We start from the raw sequence: 19,136 nt of genomic DNA, 5'->3' as shown, positions 1-19,136 counted from the left end.
GAGAGATCACTCTCCTGTTGGATCAAATGTTATCCTGTTTATACATAATGTTATTTTGAATTTTGATTGGTACATTTCAGACCTATCTTTAGCAAAGCAACAATTTATTAAAGGATAAATCAATTTCCTTGTATATTACTGCATGATAGAGTTGTAGTTTTGTTGAAGACAGTTGGACGACGCAGTGGTCGTTTACATCATATATAAGCTGATTGTACATAATATTGTTTAGATATGTGAGTTATGTTCTGTAGAAAACGTGAAACCGTATTTTCCAAAGCATAGGTTACCTTTTAAATTTCATAGTGTATTCTTTTGATATCTCCTAGTGTACTACTATACTACTACTAGTACTACTTAATTGTCATTTTTTTAAAGTAATCCGATAGAATATTCCTATATATAGATGAGAGCGTCTTTCTAGTTTTAGTTGATTGCTTTCTAATACTCAAGTGGCTAGTAATAATAAACACCATGTTTGGCTTTAGAGGGGATAGAGCGTGAAATGTTCAACCATTTAGGTGCAACTTTTACTTCAATTATTGGTTTTGGGATAAATAAGAAAATATTACCAGTAAGACAACAAAGGCGGTGAAGTCTGTTGGTCTATGGGATTTGGGCAGGTTCACATACGGTAACTTAATTTTTATATAATTAAATTATTATCTGTGACAAAGATTATTCAATTTTGTCTAAGCATAATAGAAAGTCCCTAAATTATCTTGTGCAACAAAAGAACACTGAACTTTACTAATAGCCTGTTTGGCCAAGCTCATTTTCCTCTCAAAAGTACTTATTTTTTCAATAAGTACTTATTTGAAAAAAAGTGAAAAGTAAAATAAGTTTTTGAAGTAGCGGAAGCGAGTTTTTCAAAAGCTAAAAAAATAGTTTTTGCCCAAAAGCACTTTTTTGAAAAGTTCTTTTGAGAAAAATACAAATAGAAGCACTTTTTAAAAGTTTGGCCAAACACTAATGACTGCTCAAAAGTGTTTTTCTAATTAATTGGCCAAACACAAACTTCTTTTCGCCAAAAGTGTTTTTTGAAAAGTACTTTTACAAAAAGTACTTTTAAAAATAAGCTGATTTTAAAAGCTTGACCAAACAGGCTATAAGTATCACATGAATTCACTAAACAGTTTTTTTAAACAAAAAGTCATTCAACTTTGCATAAGTATCATATAAAATGTCAATTTTATTCTCCTAATGAATTTATTTGATACTTAGGCAAAGTTGAGTGATTTTTGGTTAATTCGTTACAAAAAGTAGTTTAGTCACTTTAGCGCATTACAGTAAAAGTTGATAATTAGTCCATTAGTCCCTCTTTGGACTTTAAATACTACTACTCCTTTTCTAATTATATTTGCTGATGCTTCCTAATCTCTAGCTAATCTCATTAATCCTTGTAGATTTGGAGACAAAGTTGTTATCCAGCTGGAAACTCTTTTACCCAATCGAATTATTAAGAGTGACCAGCGGTCCCACTTGTTGTTTGTATGATCACAATTCACTAAATCAATTTTGGAATGAAGATTAAGCTTAGTTATATATTCTTGTGGCTTGTAATTAATGCAAGATTATCTTCTTCAGATAATTGATAAAATATTTCTTAAGTACTACAACTATTTTAAAGATAGAGTGGTAACAGAGGCTTGAATGGTGTAGAACAGGCATTGTTTTTCCTCAATCCGTCCGCATAGAAATATTATATTACTCCCTTTGTTTCAATATATATAACACTTTTCGCTTTTCGAGATTAAACTATTTGATCTTTGACATTTTAAGATGTATCTTTTCACCAAATTGATATGAGAAAAATTAAAACTTATAGTATTTTTCATGTAGTTTTCAAATATATAAAATTTAATCTTAAACTATTGAGTTAATCTCATCCAATTCAGCCTCAAAGTTAGTCATATTGACTCTCGAAAAGCACAAAAGTGCCACATAAATTGGAACAGAGGGAGTATATCATAACAATTACTTCCTTTGAAGCTTAACTATTTAACTTTTAATATTTGTACTAATTTTTTTTTAAAAAAAACTCTACACTAAACATCCTTGTACTATGATTCAGTTTTTTTTTTTTTTTTCGTTAAGCCATCAGCAAAGGTATTATCCTTTTGGTGTTGGGGGTTAGGTTTTTACCTCTACCATGTTTATTGCTTTTGGAAAAGCATTAAGATATAGTTAAGTAACTCATACTCTGTTGGTTGTTCATAATGTACTAATAACCATTTCGACCCTATCCAATTAGGCAGTACTCGAGTGTACTCTAGTAAAAAGGCAGGTTGATATTATTGGCTCACTCTTTAAAGGATAAAGAGAAAAATCTAGTAGATTTTATCTTATAGGTAAGCATCAATCAATTTTAAAAAATTATTCACATGATAATCTGTTGATCATAATGGAATAATAGAAAGGATAATAACAGACCAATGTAGGAAAGGAATGACAAAGTAGAAAAAAAATACTTGTAGCTAGAGCTTAAAAAGAACACCCCACGTTTTTGAAAAATAGAAAGGGCATTGGTGGTGTTGATCATATGTATCATCTCTTGCTACTGTAAAGGGCCAATTGACTGCAAAAGAAAAAATAAATAATGCACTATGCTGAAATATGAGCGATTCAGATAAGACCCTCAAATTCTCCACTTATGTGTAATTTTGTAACTATGTGTGTCACTAACTTATCTCATATATAGTCAGTTTTTTTTTTTCTTCTGTTGGTAATCTTACATGTATCAAATGTAAAGGATGAGAGCGCCTCAATCCTCTCTGCAATTTTTGTAAGAATGTTAGTTAAAAAACATACTTCATTTTATAATCAGAGGTCAAGGTGTATGTCCTCTTCGTATAGTATGTTTTTCTGATTTTAATATGCGGGCAGGTGCTACTACTATGCGTAGCTCCCCACCATAATGGGTATTTGAAAGAGAGAAAATAAGATAAGACCCTCCATAAGTTGAAACAAACGGGACATAAAAGTGCTTAAATTTCCTATTTAATCTTAAATTCACCCTTAGTGCGTTGTATTAGCGCGATCACACTGGATCATAGTGCCCTTCATAATTACAATTCTGGTGACATCAGAAAGCAGGTGCCACTGAAATTTCAGCACGATAAGGTTGGTTTTCTGCAGCTATTTATCATATAGTTTTACGCTCTTACAGTAAAACGATTATAAATTTGTATAGTGAAGTCCAAATAACGACCGTTTAAATTATTGAAACTACACAACAATTAGAGTGGTGTATTTTCCTTCAGGGGTCATTCCTCACAGAATATTTGTATATCATTATACGATCAGGATTCACCCATGGATATGATGTTCTATGATATTTGGCACAAATATCATGTTTCGTGTCATTTTACATCCTACTCTTATGACTTTTATGCTTAATTCATGATGCAATCATAGTATTTGAACTTATGTCGTTATATTTCATGTGTATAGGTACGATGATGACAAACGATGGAAAACTGGGCTTAAAGTAATTGATTTTGGAGCATATGATGATTACACGAGGTGACGAGTCAAAGATCACAAGTGATGAACTAAAAGGAAAAAACAATTCGACTGAAGGTTCCGCTTTCCTTCCGCATCGCGTGAAGAAAGCGGACAAAACCAGCTCCAGGCAAAAAATTACCATCAGGCTTTTCATCTGCGATGCGGAAGAAAAGCGGAAGTGCATCAGGCGATCCTTCCGCGATGCGGAAGGAAAGCGCATCAACAAGCAGTTTTCCCGTTTCAATCGGGATTAGGTTTACTTATTTTTTGTTTTAACCCTAGACTATATATAGACGTTTTATTAGTTAAAAACGGGGGGGGGGGGGGGCGCTGGGATATTTGAAAGACTTGTAAGCCACCGTTCCAATTCTCTCTCTAGGTTTATTTTATTTTTCATCTTTTTCAACCCTAGATTATTCATGAATTCTTTTGTCTATGATCGAATCATGAGTAGCTAAACTTCTTAATTCTAGGGTTGTGGCGAAAGACTTGAAGTTGGTTTGATGACAATTATTCTCTATTGATTTTCCATATTTTGGGTTGCTTATTTATTCTTGATCTTAATTGTTTGATTATCTGGCCAATAGTTAGACACTATATGTGGCGTGTGAATTAAACTAGGGATAGGGAATTTGCATGCGTAATAAGAATAAATAGGGCTTGTTCGATATAATCGTTTCGCTAATGAGGATAGGAATATACCCTTTAGCCTTGCTTAGTTGAATACGGAGGAATGAATGCGTTCTTATTACCTCTGACGACCATAGGGATATAGGCGTTATAATAGCATCTACAGGCTTGTGAGCAACTCGGAAGATACTCATAAAGTTATAATTAACCCGTCAACTAGTAACCCGAAATAAGATAGGTGGAATTGTCGAAGATCAAGCTTGGATTGTCGAAAGCCATGACCCTAGAACTTTCTCTCATCTGATAAATCTTACAATCTTTGTCAAAATACTCTCAGCCACAAAAACACCCATCACAAATTGTTTACTTTTCAGTTTTAGTTTAGTACAACAAACATCTTGATTTTTACTTTCTTGAATAGTTTCATTCGAATTTGAATTAGTTTGATAGTAGAATCTAAGTCTCTGTGGGATCGATATCTGGACTTAACAGTCTATATTACTTGCACGACCGCGTATACTTGCGTGTGCGTTTGGGAGCAACATTCTACACTCTAATTTGCAACTTAATTAAGTCTCTCTGTTCTTCAATGCAACAACATCATCATAACATAGATGTTCATAACCAGTAATATTATAGGCTCGAGAGTCGGGATACTACACTACCAATACAGCAAAATTCCTGTGAAGGCACGACGGAATTAACAAGGAATTTGATACTTTTGTATTTCAATATTTAAGTGTACAAAAAATTTAAAAGCCTCTCGATGGAGAGGAGATTGATGAAAAAAAAAAAAAAAGTGTACAAAAAATTTTAGTTTTGAAAGACGAATTTCCAATCGCAGCTCACTTGAAACCTTATTTTAGTGAAATTATTTCAAATGACACTTGAAAATGTGTTAATTGAAATTATGAATAATTCTCTCGTAAATTTTACTATGCAAATCAAAACGAACCTAACCAGATTTATGATTTGCCATCCATTGCGACACATTGTTATGCAGACATGCATTTTCTAACTTTTTGATCCATGCGCCAAAACAGTTCCACCATCTGATAGAAGCAGCCTTATCATTTTTATCTCTCCTTTTTAAATAATCATCTGGTATTTAAAAAGCACTAGCTCGATTAATTTAGATTCGCGATATGTAACAATCCTGAAAGGAAAAAGCGCTTCCTACCAGAAATTTTTCTATGAACAAACGAGAAATTTAGATACGATCGTATTCAAAACCCTTGATTAAGGGTGGAGTGGAAGGATCCTATCTATCCCATACACCCTTTGATAGTTTTGTTTTTGTGGCTTTAAGGAAGACGGATAATCCAATTTATAATTGTTAATGGCTCCAAAGCAACATCTCCACTTCAAGAAAGACCATTTTGGTGTGCATGCGGTGCAACATCATCACTTCAAGAAAGACTATGTTGGTGTGTGGATTCTCTTGAAGAGAGATGAGCAAAAATCCAAGCATCGTTGACTTAATTAACCAAAATGGAAGAAAGACCCAAAGTGAATAGTGTTGGAAATATTAACAATATCAATCAGTAAAACGAACAAAAGGATAGAATCAACTTATCGGATCAACGTTACGTCGTGGCAAGACACTGTCTTGAAAACGATTTCGAACTGACCACGATGCAAATCGTTTAGCCCGTTCGCTCCCCAAGGTTCCACAGCACTTCCAAACACTTGCACTAGTGGCTGAAAGCTTGGAGTTTGCATAAACTATTGCCCAGAAATCGAAAGAGAATGGAACGTTGAAGTAGTAGAAGAAGAAGAGATGTGTTTTTCGGTGTGTTTTCAAAAGAAGTCTCCACCGATATATATATATATATATATATATATATATATATATATATATATATATATATATATATATATATATATATATATATATATATAGGTCGATTAGGATCAGAAACATCCCCTAACGTTCAGAAAATGAAGAGTCCACATTAAATATGAACAAAACAAATGAGGCCATTGAATCTAAGTCATTTAATTCAAGGGAATGTATTAGGACATCTGGTGAGGATGTATTTGGTGAGACCATTGAATCTGATCACTTTAACCAAGGGAATGACTCAAGCTAATTTACATTTTGACCATTGCATTACCCATATAGGAGTTCTAACAATCCCCCACTAATGCAATGGTAAAGAATAAGACTAATTTCTGGGCAAAAGAAGGAACATGTACTTAAGTGTCAATGTCTTTCGATTTGAATTAACACGTAGTGAAATGAGGCAACAACAAATATCCAAAAAGTGAAGTACTCTTGTACTAAATGGACATGAGTTGAGACCCCCACAACACATACTATATCCTCAATTTTATGCAAACTTCGCGATACTAACAAAGTGCTTTTACGGTCATGCACACACCTTGGGTCTAATGAGTGCTCTAGAAAGACGGTCCAAGTCTTTCATAAAAGGCGACCACACCTTTACACTCTCGTAGGTGATTCCATCAAGTCTCTATCTCAAGTAGACCACCTAAAGGCTATGGAATCATTAAAAGCAAAATAAGCTCAATATCATGTGGTGAATCAATCAAGTGCTTCTCAACAGCACCCCACAACGGGTTATGGAAACATTAAGAGTAAAACTCAAGCAAATCCATCAAGTGCGTCTCAAACGTACCCCCATGTGTCTCAAACGCACCCCCACAACGGGCTATGGAGTAAAACTCAACCTTACAAAACACTACCACACGCGACAGGGATAGGATATGTAGTGTATATTGACGGCTCATATGGCTTCATTTGACCACAAATGGGTATCCACCATATTACCTCAATCCATGGGCTTTAGCCCTATCCCCCTCGACGTTTCAAGATTATTCTCTTTGTCAAATTTTTGGTTAAAAGATCCATCAAATTTTAATTTCTCTTGGAGCTCTTACAAATTTCAAGGAAATAACACCAAGCTTCAACAATTTCTTGACAACATCATGTCTAACGCAAATGTGTCCTTTTTTTCCATTGTACACAGTACTGCTGTTAGCAATTTCGATTGCCTCCTATGAGTCACAATATAAAGAAACTAGTGTAGCTTGTTCCCTCACAATGGCACATCTGCCAATATTGGAGATTAAAATCATCATATACAAATAATAAAATGTGAATTATTTCAACACTAATAGATGCACTTGCAGCACTCTTTCTAAAGCATTCTCAAATATGCAAATCACATTTTTCATGATGTTATTTCTTTTTTCCCTTTCATTAATCCCCACTATTTTGAGAATTTAATGAAATATTATACTCATAAAAATGTATCACACATTAATAAAGAAGTTTTAGGAAAAAAAAAATTCCCTTTTGATCTCTTTAGTTTGACAGGTAGAAAATTGTTTTACCTTTTCAACTCACATTCTCACAACAGAGCTTGTAGAGAACTTCTACTTTGATATCCGCTGATTTTTCATTTCTTCATCACCTTGACATCCACAAAAGAGATGTAATATATCTTTCCACCTCTACTAACTATGTTGTTAAAATCAGCTAGGTCTGAATGCACTAGTTCAACCAATTCTGTTTTTCTACTAGTGACAGTCGGAGAAGGCTTTTTACTAAGTTTTGCTTCGACACAAACTGGGCACTTAGAAAACTCATCAACAATCATCTCAGGAATTAAATCCATATTTCTAAGTCTTTTAATAGAAGCAATATTAACATGACCTAGCCTATCCTGCCACATATCAATAGACTCAGCAATATAAGCAGAATTGAAAGTATTTTCATTATTAATTATCTCTTAAATAATGTTTAGTACAAATAAAACTTCTCTAAGGTAACCCTTTTCCAAGAAAGTCTTCTGCATGAAAAATTATCAATACTCAGATAATTCACATTTTCAATCATCAAATATAATACACAAAGTTGCGATATTTCAGACTTTTCACCAGAGATATTAAGATTATCATAAAGGTTCATCAACATAAAGGTAATATTTAAGTGTAAACATCATTTATTCACCCGATCACAAAACTGTAGAACAACGATCAAGAACAGATATGATCTTTCCAATTTAAATATTTCATATCATTTCACAACTTGAAATTAAATTCCCCATGATCTTCCACGCTACATATTTACGTTAAAATAATATATGATGAAATCGTAAATCATCATAAGCAAATCATATATGTTAGTCCAACACTTAGCATGCATTTTAAGATCATCACAAAAATTGATCATCTACCCTAACACTAACATCACTAGAATTTCATAAGAAACACAAGGGTAGGTTCATTAATAAATAAATTCACTCGAATATTTGTATCTTCAAGAACAATTTTTTCCCTCTACCATATTGTCATCTACTCTCTCTGTCTATTGCTGGATTAGAAGATCCCACTTTATACACTAACTTTGGTGTTTAGAAATTAAAACCACGAAATGAGGAAAAGAACTTCCCTCAACCCTTTTTCTTAAGCAAGAATAAGAACGGAGTGACTGGTACACTAAAAATGATTTGTATAGAAATTTAGACAATCTCTCGTCCAAAATCTCCTATTCCTAGCCAAAAGTTTTTGCTTAGTAGCACAAGAGTCTAACACTCAGTCTCTTGCACTAGACACAAGATTCACTTGAGAAGTGACAACAACAATTATATTGTCCTCTTACTCAAATTTATTCATGTCAAAATTTCTCACTTTTTTTAGACAAAACAGATTTCTCATTCGTTTTTTTTTCCCATGACCACATTCTTAGAGAGCTAATAAAAGTATTTTACCTTTCACTATCAAAATATGTATGGAATTATTTTATCTTTCCATATGCTACTGATCAATATTGTATAAAATAAATCGCTTTCAAATTGTTGGAAATATTAACAATATCAATCAGTAAAACGAACAAAAGGATAGAATCAACTTATCGGATCAACGTTGCGTTGTGGCAAGCCACTCCATAGAAAGCAATTTCGGACCGACTATGGTGCAAATCATTTAGCCCGTTCTCTCCCCAAGGTTCCACAACACTTTTAAACACTTGCACTAATGGCTGGAAGTTTGGAGTTTGCATAAACTATTGCCCAGAAATCGGAAGAGAATGGAACGTTGAAGTAGAAGAAGAGATGTGTTTTTTGGTGTGTTTTTAAAAGAAGTCTCCACCGATATATAGGTAGACTGGGATCAGAAACATCCCCTAACGTTCAGAAAATGAAAAGTCTACATTAAATATGAACGAAATAAATGAGGCCATTGAACCTAAGCCATTTAATTCAAGGAATGAATTAGAACATCTGGTAAGGATATTTTGGTGAGACCATTGAATCTGATTACTTTAACCAAGGGAATGACCCAAGGTAATTTACGTTGTAACCATTGCATTACCCATATAGGAATTCTAACAAATAGTACAACTCATGGTACATGCATCCTTCAACTCCTTATCATCAGGCAACACACATGGGAGTACCAGCCAAAGAAAAGGGGCGGTGACACTTTTACTGCATGGTAATACGAAATGATTGAAATATAATACTAATACATGTGTGCAAAGGTAACTTTATGAATGTGATCACTCTGCCAGAGCGTGAAATAGTTGGATCCTTTTCACTAGATAAGAGTCTTCATTAATTAATAATGTTCTTTCAATTTTGGTGGGGTTGGCAAGAAGATTTCTTCTATATATCTTTATCGCCAAAACACCAACACACTATAAATTTGTGTATTGTGGATATGTATTCCTCAGTTCCTATCTTTTTCATGCACCCTCGAGAGTTATCTTTTTCGGAAATATACTTTTAGCACTTCACTTTAACTTGCCTTGAGAGCTAGAGATTAGAAATCGTCTTATGACCAAATATTGCAACATTAATGAAGAGAATCCTACATTTATATATCTGTACCCTACATGCATGCGCGCACATATATGTCTTATCACCAAATATTTCCACATCCACTAGATGTGGATTTCAGTATCATGTTTAAGATTAGACATTTGAAGCGTGGATAATATAAGATGGGCCCAAGTTGTGAAGAACTTAAATCTGACACCATATTAAGTACCCGTTTGGCCATAAAAATTATTCACTTTTTTTCAGAATTTTTTTTCACTTTTTTCAGAAATCAGTGTTTGGTCATGAAAATTCCAAATATAACTGGGATTTGAAAAACAATCAAAATCTTGTTTTTCACTTTTTTCACAACCAAAACCTTCTTGAAAAAGTACATTTCAACAACAAAATATCATTTGCAAAAACTATGGCCAAACACAACTCCAACTTCAAAAATTCCAAAAAACGTGAAATTATTTTTGGTTTCTATGGCCAAACGCCTACTAAGAAAACATATCCTGAGCCTAACTCAGCGCCAAAACTGTTATTTTTTTATTCAAACCAATAATTTAAAGAAACCAGTTTCTGTTTTTAAAAGCCAAAAAAATAGGTAAAATGTTAAAAACAGTCCGAGCCCACAAGTTTCATGGGTATCCTTAAGAAATTCAATCCCCTCACAGTTTCCAAGGTTAATGATCAATTCCTTTTAGGATAGAACGGCAAAACTATTATGCAATAGTGGCAATGCAAATTGCAGAACTTCAGCGAACTCAAATGGCAGCAGCAAATCACACTGGATAGTTACGTTTTGCTTTTGAAAACGATGCAGAATGCAAGAGTAAGAGGAGATAAGAAAATAGTGATTTTTCAGTAGTTCAAAACCGAGGCGAAGCCTCGGACCGTATAGCGTGTGAAAATACTTGTTCGTCAATGGCAGTGATTGTTCAGTGTCAATCAGATCATTTGACCAAAGTCGAAGCCGAAGCCGAGCCGAGCAACGACGACGACGCGAGGGGATACGCTCTTCTCAACTTTTTAAGAGCTAGAAGAAGTGATTCTGTATGCACATAAGAAGTGTTTTTCCCCACCAATAAGGGACAAAATGCCTTTGCAAAATAAAATTTATTTGAATTTCAATTCCCTCTATTTTATTTTTTCACCATTTTCCAATTTACACTACCCTCGTCTTTAAAACCCTATGTCTTGAAAGTCACAAAAGCTAGCTCACGAGGGAAATATGGTATATAAAACCATATAAAGGAGCTACATATAACACACAGAGACACGCTCTCTCTAGGTAAATGAATGTACCTACTACCAGGGTAAAATTTAAATCTGCGTGATACTTGGTTTCTATTAGGAATGCAATTTCAGTAAACTCAATTATTCTTAAAGAAAACATGATACACGCATCTCATAGTCAATGGCGGATCCAGGATTTTCACTCAGGTGGTTCGAAAAAAAGGACAAAAGCTAAATGTAAAATATAATGTTGTAAATGGGAATCGAACCTAGGATGCTAGAGACAATTTTGAACACCCTCGACCGCTTGAGCTAACCTTTTGTAGATGCTTAGGGTGTTCAAAAGTTAATATATGTACATAAACACAGAAAATCTACCCTATCTATACACTGTAATTTTTTGCCGAGGGTGTTACCTCCACTTAAATCAGCTCATAGTAAAGATTATTTTTAAATATTTTTAAATATCCCATCACAAGTCACAGCAGATTAAAGAATTTAAAAGGTAGCAACACCTTCCTAAGAGAAAAACAAAAACAGGAATGGTAATGTTTGAATCGCACTGCAAAAACAAATTATATTCAATCTCTGGTTTATTCCTTATTAATCCATCTGAATTTGGGCAATTATTACAAATCTTTTTCCATTTCAAAGTTAGATTGTCTAGCGGGCCCGTTGGCTGCAAGTGGTATGATTATAACATACAAAATCAATTCGGCAATCATGTTTAAGACTTATTTTTTAACATTTTAATCAAATCTCTGTTAAGTAGAAGTATAATATTTGAAACGATAAGACGAAAAATTTGAAAGTTATCTTGATTTTTTAAAATCTCTCTAATTCATTTACTCGAGTAAAGAAAAAGCAAAGGTTTAAATTTACCTCTAAACTATCTGAAATTGCTCAGTTTTGTATTCAGTTAAACTTTTGCTCCATTTGTACATTGTTATTAGCAAATATTTTAGTATTTTCACTTGCTATTGACGGAGCTCCAGCGGGAAGTCCAAATTCTTCATGAAAAAAAGTCTAAATTTACCCCTCAACTTTTGACCGTGGTTTAAAATTACTCTCGTTGTAGCTCCGTTAGGGCTGGATTCAAGAGAGAGAAAAAAATGAGACTTCTCCTGATGGCAGGATCATATTAGACCAAAACTTTAACCGAGGACAAAATTATTCAATTTTGAATAATACAGAGATATAATATCCCTTTTCCCTAAAGAAAATACAGTAACTGTTGTAAATATTTGATATGTGGTTGTCCTTTTAACTTGGAGACCAATTGGCTTGGAAACTAAGTTAACCTAGCCACCAAGTAATAGTATTTTATATTTAGGCTTGCTTGGTTTTTGTCCCACAATCCTTTTCCCGTCCAAATTATATTTAGGCTTGCTTAGTTTTTGTCCCACTTTACAGGCAATAAGGAATATTTCTGGATAAAGTATCACAGATGATCTCAACCATATCCTCATCAGATCGATCACCACTAATGCAAAGCACAAAATCTGTCATTTTTCCTCTCTTTACTACTTTGCCATTATTTTTTCCCTTTTTTTAGCTAGTTATTTCTTTTAACTTTTTTACCAGCTACTTCACAATTAATTTAAGGAGAAAAATATGCCTTCAATCCGCATCCCCGTTTGATTGCCATGTAGTCTAATAAAATATTAGTTGAGCAACTTATATATAGCTATACCAAATAGATGCATTATCTATACATTAATGGTATTCAGCTACAATTTGAGTTGATTTCGTGTGTTTTTATACATGATTATACAAAGCATATAAATTATATATACAAATATATAGTTATACAGAACATATACATTATCTATATACCAATGATATAATGGGCTACATCGGCTGCAAACTAGATCTGTGAGTCGTATATATGAGTTATTTCCCCTTAAAAATGTTCGCTTATTAATTTCTACATACTGTGATTTTGATTTATATAATACTTCTCAGGCCTATCTTTAGCCGCAAAGTACAAATTTATTAAAGAACTCTAATCAATTTCCTTGTATACTACTCCATGATAGTGATGTAGTTTTGTTGAAGACAGTCGGAAGAAACTGTGGTTGTCAATATCATAAGCTGATTGTAGCTCTCATTAATGAGAAAAAGCAACAACTAGTTGTAGAAAATATACTACTCGAGGGTCTTTGTCATGCACCCTCGAGAGTTATCTTTTTCGGAAATATACTTTTAGCACTTCACTTTAACTTGCCTTGAGAGCTAGATATTAGAAATCGTCTAATTACCCTATATTGCAACATTAATGAAGAGGTTCCTACATTTATATATTTGTACCCTACATGCATGCGCGCACATAAATGTCTTATCACTAAATATTTTCTCATCCCATCGGATGTGGAATGCACCCCGAATGATCAGAACTGGACATCTGAAGCGTGGACTATATAAGATGAGAGTTCAACATTGGATAAGCAATAAATTGAGATCGGCCTAGCTTTGATACCATATTAAGAAAATGAACCTTTAGCTTAACCAACACGAAAAGCTAACTCTTGAAAAGGGATTGCCTCTGTCTAAGTAAAGGCATGTACCCTCTATTAGGATTGTCATTTCAGTAAAGTTCATTATGCTTAAAGAAAACATGATGCGCACATCTCAAATTAAATATTTCTTTTTTAAAACTTTTTATGTCGTAGATTTCACTATCCCATCACGTACAGATTAAAGTATTTCAAAAAGTAGCAATACCTTCCTAAGACAAAAACGAAAAACATAAATGGTAAGGTTAGAATCGCACTACATAAACCAATAATTTGAATCTCTAGTTTATTCCTTATTAATCCTTCTGGATTTGGGCAATTATTCCAAATCTTTTTCCCATTTCAATGTTTGATTGTCTAGCGGGACCCGTTTGTTGCAAATGGTATGATCATAACATACAAAATCATTTCGGAAATCAAGTTTAACCCTTACTTTTTGGACATATGTAATCAAATCTTTGTTAAGTAGAAGTACTATTTTTGAAAAGATAAGACAAATTTTTTAAAAGTTTGCTTGATTTTTTAAGTCTCTCGAATTCATTTAATCGAATAAAGAAAAAGGAAAGGTTTAAATTTACCTCTATACTATCCGAAATTGCTAGTTTTGTATTCGGTTAAAATTTTGCTCCATTTATACATTGTTATTTGCAAATCTTTTAGTATTTCCAAATTCTTCATGAAAAAAAGTCTAAATTTACCCCTCAATTTTTTTACTATGGTTTAAAATTACTCTAAGGGTCGTTGGAGCTCCGTTAGGACTGGATTCAAGAGAAAAAATCAGACTTTCTCCTGATGGCAGAATCATATTAGACCAAAACTTTAAACTGAGGGAAAAATTATTCAATTTCGAATAATACAGAGATATAATATCCCTTTTCCCTGAAGAAAATACAGTTAACTCTTTTTGTTGACAGGAAGAAAGATAAGTTTAATTATAAGAAACTAACGGAAATAAAATTTAATTTTTATATACACTTGCAAGAGTAATGAATCATTAGAAAACTACACTGGCGTTTGGCCTCATGCTAGCTCGCTAAGCTTCTAATCGAATTGAGTGTGTTCGATACATACCAATCAACTAAGGTCTACATACTACTCCTATTTTTCTATCTAATTTTGATTGTTAGATATAACACCTTCACGTTGAAGAGGTTCAATACTTATCATAATTTCTTGTACTGGAGCTGCTGCTGATGAAGTATTACCAGAAGAATTGACGCCGTTAACAATTTTTTGACAAGTCTCAATGAGGCAGTGCCTGCAAGTAGGACAAGAAGAGTGTGAATTGAGCCATTTATCAATACACTTGACGTGGAAACCATGGTTGCACTTTGGGAGAACCTTAACTTTCTCTCCAACTCCAAATTCAAATAAGCAAATGACACACTCAGTGCCAAGCCCTGGATGTTTCAATTCAGTAGTGTATGTTATAACTGGGAATGTCTTGAGTGCTTTCTTCTTGATCCCTTTATTGGCTAGCTTTGGTGAAGAAGGGTTATTTGTATGGTTTAAGGATGAGTCTGCCAATATTAGGCTGGAGCACTTAAATGCACACTTTATGATGGAGTTCAAGACAAGTGAACAAATTAAGGCACATACAAGTACTGCCAACACCATTATAACATTTGCATCAATTGTGTTGTTGTTGTGTCCAATTGGTTTGTGGCTGATTCCGGCTGCTGCCGGAGGCGGAGCCATGGCGGCCTCCAGGAGTAGTCTTCTTGAGTAGTGGAAGTTTTCCATGTATTGTGTGGAAGTAGTTGCCATGTTTTCTTTGAACTGTTTCTTTGTTAGTTGTTGTTGGATGAATTGAAGCAACACCTCTTGGAGGTGGTTTCTTATATACAAATTTGTAGGCTAATAGGTGTAAAGTGTAGATCAACTTTTTGACTCGTAACAATGGAAGGATATTATTATTTTATTTATGTTCTTTATTTAAGGAATAGTTCAGAGTTACAAGCCATGTTTTATAGTAATTAGTTTTACTTGTAAGCACTAAAGATATTAAACATAAGTTAACTAGATCTAATGATTTCTTTCATTTTCAATCTGGATACTCCACTAAGATCCTTTGATTTTGTAAAAGATAATGGGCTGCCCACTCAAGAGTACTCAAGATGGGGCCACCCACCTCCATTGCACTAGGCTGCCACGTGTATGTAAACATGAGTTGATGACTGGAAAACAAAAAGTTAGTCAAATTATAGTAATTGAGTAAATTAACATGTGTAATAGTACGTCTGTACACAAATCTTAAATTCATTTCATATCACTTGATCTACACCTTCGGTGTCCATTTAAACAGATGTACTTTCATAATGTTTTTCAAGGAAAACAATCACCCTATTAATTCATTAAGAATATAATATGTCCAAAGAAACATACTACTTCATTCACAAATCAACTTGGGAGCATCATTTCCCAAGAAATTAAAAACCATATATCAAAAAAATATAAAATTTAACTAAGTTATGAGCAACAGAATTAAAACTCTTGGAATATATGCAAAAATGACTTGATCTAAATAAGGTGACATGTTCTAAACCTAGAAGAATCTCTGCAACATGAAGCATAAACTATTCTCTCTTTTCTTGCTTATCGTTTTTTTCTTTTCCAGAAAACAATTTGTACATGTTTGATCTAAAAAGAATGTTAAATTTCTCCATATATAGAAAAAAACCGGCTAGTGGGAAGACAAATTGGACTATGGTTTATAATTGTTCGCATGAAATACTTCACTAGCTAGCCAATCTGATATGCTACTCTATTCCATCTGCACATACTACGTAGATGATAAGCTAGGAGAAATGGAAGCGCCTGTCATCATTTCATGTCGATTTAGATTGAACTGATTAAAAATACTAAGAAAAGTGGTACCAATTAAATGGCAAGAAAGTACTTTGAATCTTTCACATTAAATTAAATTGTACAAACATTTGTCGTAGAAAACATGAAACCATATCTAACCTTTTATTGGTTACCTTTTCGGCTTTTCCATGCGTCCACTAGCTAGCTAGCCCTTTTTTATAAGTAATCTTTTAGATTTGAGCAATCCTTGCTTAAGATTTTTAGTAGTAGTATTTAACTTGTCCCGATTTAGTAGGAAATCTTGAGAGATTAGTTCTGTTGGATTAAATGTTGGGAAAATTATGGGGAGTGTCCAACTGTCCATTTGGTCATCTAAGTAACCAAAATTAGCACAACTATTCACTTCTTATCATAATTGAATCTTCGGTAATCTAATTTACGTTTAAGTCTCCCACAATCATTTTCCCGTCCAAATTATATTTAGGCTTGCTTGGTTTTTGTCCCACTGTGCAGGCAATAAGGAATATTTCTAGATAAAGCATCACAGATGATCACAACGATATCCTCATCAGATCGATCATCACTAATGCAAAGCACAAAATCTGTCATTTTTCCTCTCTCTACTACTTTGACATTATTTTTTCCCTTTTTTTAGCTAGTTATTTCTTTTAACTTTTGTAGGAAATCAATCCGTGATCTGTATTGATGTATGAAAGTCCTTATATACAAAGTAGGTATAATGATACTAGGCTAAATTATAGGACCTAATTCTGATACATAAGGAAGGAATATTTACATAAGGAAGGAATATTTACAATATTTACATAGTCTATCACACCCCGCCGGTCGAAGCGGGAGGTTGTCGTACGCTTGGAGCGTCACTGAAATCATCAAATAGCACGCGCGGAAGACCTTTAGTGAAGATGTTGCGATCTAGTAACGGGACGGGACGTGAAGAACACGAACTTCTCCACGAACGCTTTCTCGCGTACGAAATGTATGTCCATCTCGATATGTTTAGTGCGTTGGTGCTGAACCGGATTACTGATAGGTATATGGCGCCTAACGTTATCACGATAAACCAATGTAGACGTCCGGATGGGACGAGCGGAGCTCCCGAAGAAGGTTGCGAAGCCAGGGACTCGGATACGACATTAGCAACGCCACCGATTCGCCCCGCACTCGATTGACAAGTAGGTGCCGTCTTGATGACCAGCAGAGGAGGTTATCGCCGAGGAAGACACAAGAACCGTGGGGATCGGCGAGTGTCCTGACAACCACCCCAACGCATCAGATAAGAGACAAGAGAGGCACGAGACTTGTACGTACGGAGACCAAAGTCATAAGCATTCGAACGTATCGACTACGCGTTAAGAGCACGCATAGGGCAACCTTAGGATCATGCAGTGAAGGCATACTTGTTGAACCGCATGGAGATGTCCGGGTCGTGGAATGGGTAACGTAACGCGCCGGCCAACTTACGATATCTGGTGGATCATCGGCGAGGCTCGCCGTGGCACCAAGTTTGGCTTTGCGCGACCGGCTGTTCGACGGGCTTACAGCGCTCATGCCCGCACGCTCTATAATTCCGCATAATTTTTCGAGAGAGAAACATGCGTGTAAGTCCGGTAACAGCCGATACCGTAAATAGCCGAGAGGGCCCAAATCCTTCATAGCAAATTCGCACTAAGCGAGAGACAGATGGATTTCGAGCATCGAGGAAGCCGTGAGAATAATATCATCAACATATAGCAGAATGTAAGCAATGTCGAACCTCGACAATAAATAAAAGAGAGTGATCGATCGCTCGGAAAAACCAATGGTGGAGACATAGTTCGCAAAGCGTTGGAACCATGCACGGGGAGCTGTGAAGGCCGTACAACGATTTCTTCAAGAGACAGACATGATGGGATGCGTGGTCCTTAAACCCAATAGGCGATGCATATAAACAGCCTCATTAAGATTACCTGTAGGAAAGCATTCTTGACGTCCAACCGATGAATGGGCCAAGAGTGTGCAGGCAATGCTCAAGACAGTGAATAGTAGCGTTTGACGACCGGACTGAAGGTCTCGGCAAATAACTCCAACCAGTCGAGACTCGCCATCACAGACAAGACGGCTTTGTCGGCTCTCAAAAGAACCATCGATTTCTTTTATGACGAAAAAAACCACATAGAACGAATAAGATTCACATCAGGGGACGGGAACCAACTCCCACGTCCCTATTATGTAGCATTATATTCATCAACCATGGCAAACTTTCCACTGTGGTCATTGAGACGAGATTTCGCGGGAGTAGGCGAGATGGAGAGAGTGGAAGTATTTAGTCGAAAGGTTGTTTGGCTCTGAAAATCCCGCTGCTCTAGTAACCATCGGGAGGGCGCAGCGTGACGGCGCGTGTGAGGGACTGGCCAGTGGCCGGGGCGTCAGGTGACTGCTGGCTACGGGGAGCAGGGGAGGGGCGGCTGTGCCACTGGGCAGGCGAGTGAGGGTGGACCAGGGAACGATTATGAGAAGGTGGAGATAGAAAATGCAAGGTTAGGGGAAATGCCATGGTCCAAGAATTTAAGACGTCGGGGAGTTAATTTGGAGAAGGGAAAGGTTTTCCAAAGAGACAGCGAGTGATTTTGTTGGGAAAACCTTTTTT

The 19,136-nt window shown here is 35.2% G+C and overlaps 1 protein-coding gene across 1 annotated transcript; it reads right to left on the bottom strand.

The window, feature by feature from the left end:
- Positions 1-14,629: 14,629 nt before the first annotated feature.
- On the bottom strand, positions 14,630-15,490 carry LOC132059360 (RING-H2 finger protein ATL78-like). Its single transcript, XM_059451953.1, has one exon. The coding sequence runs from the start codon at positions 15,446-15,448 to the stop codon at positions 14,792-14,794; it is 657 nt and encodes a 218-aa protein (XP_059307936.1). The 5' UTR covers positions 15,449-15,490; the 3' UTR covers positions 14,630-14,791.
- Between the last annotated feature and the right edge of the window lie 3,646 nt (positions 15,491-19,136).

Source organism: Lycium ferocissimum, chromosome 6 (assembly GCF_029784015.1).
Source record: "Lycium ferocissimum isolate CSIRO_LF1 chromosome 6, AGI_CSIRO_Lferr_CH_V1, whole genome shotgun sequence".
NCBI lineage: Eukaryota > Viridiplantae > Streptophyta > Magnoliopsida > Solanales > Solanaceae > Lycium > Lycium ferocissimum.
The sequence above is the reverse complement of the archived record's forward strand: the minus strand, read 5'-3'. Positions and strand labels throughout refer to the sequence as shown.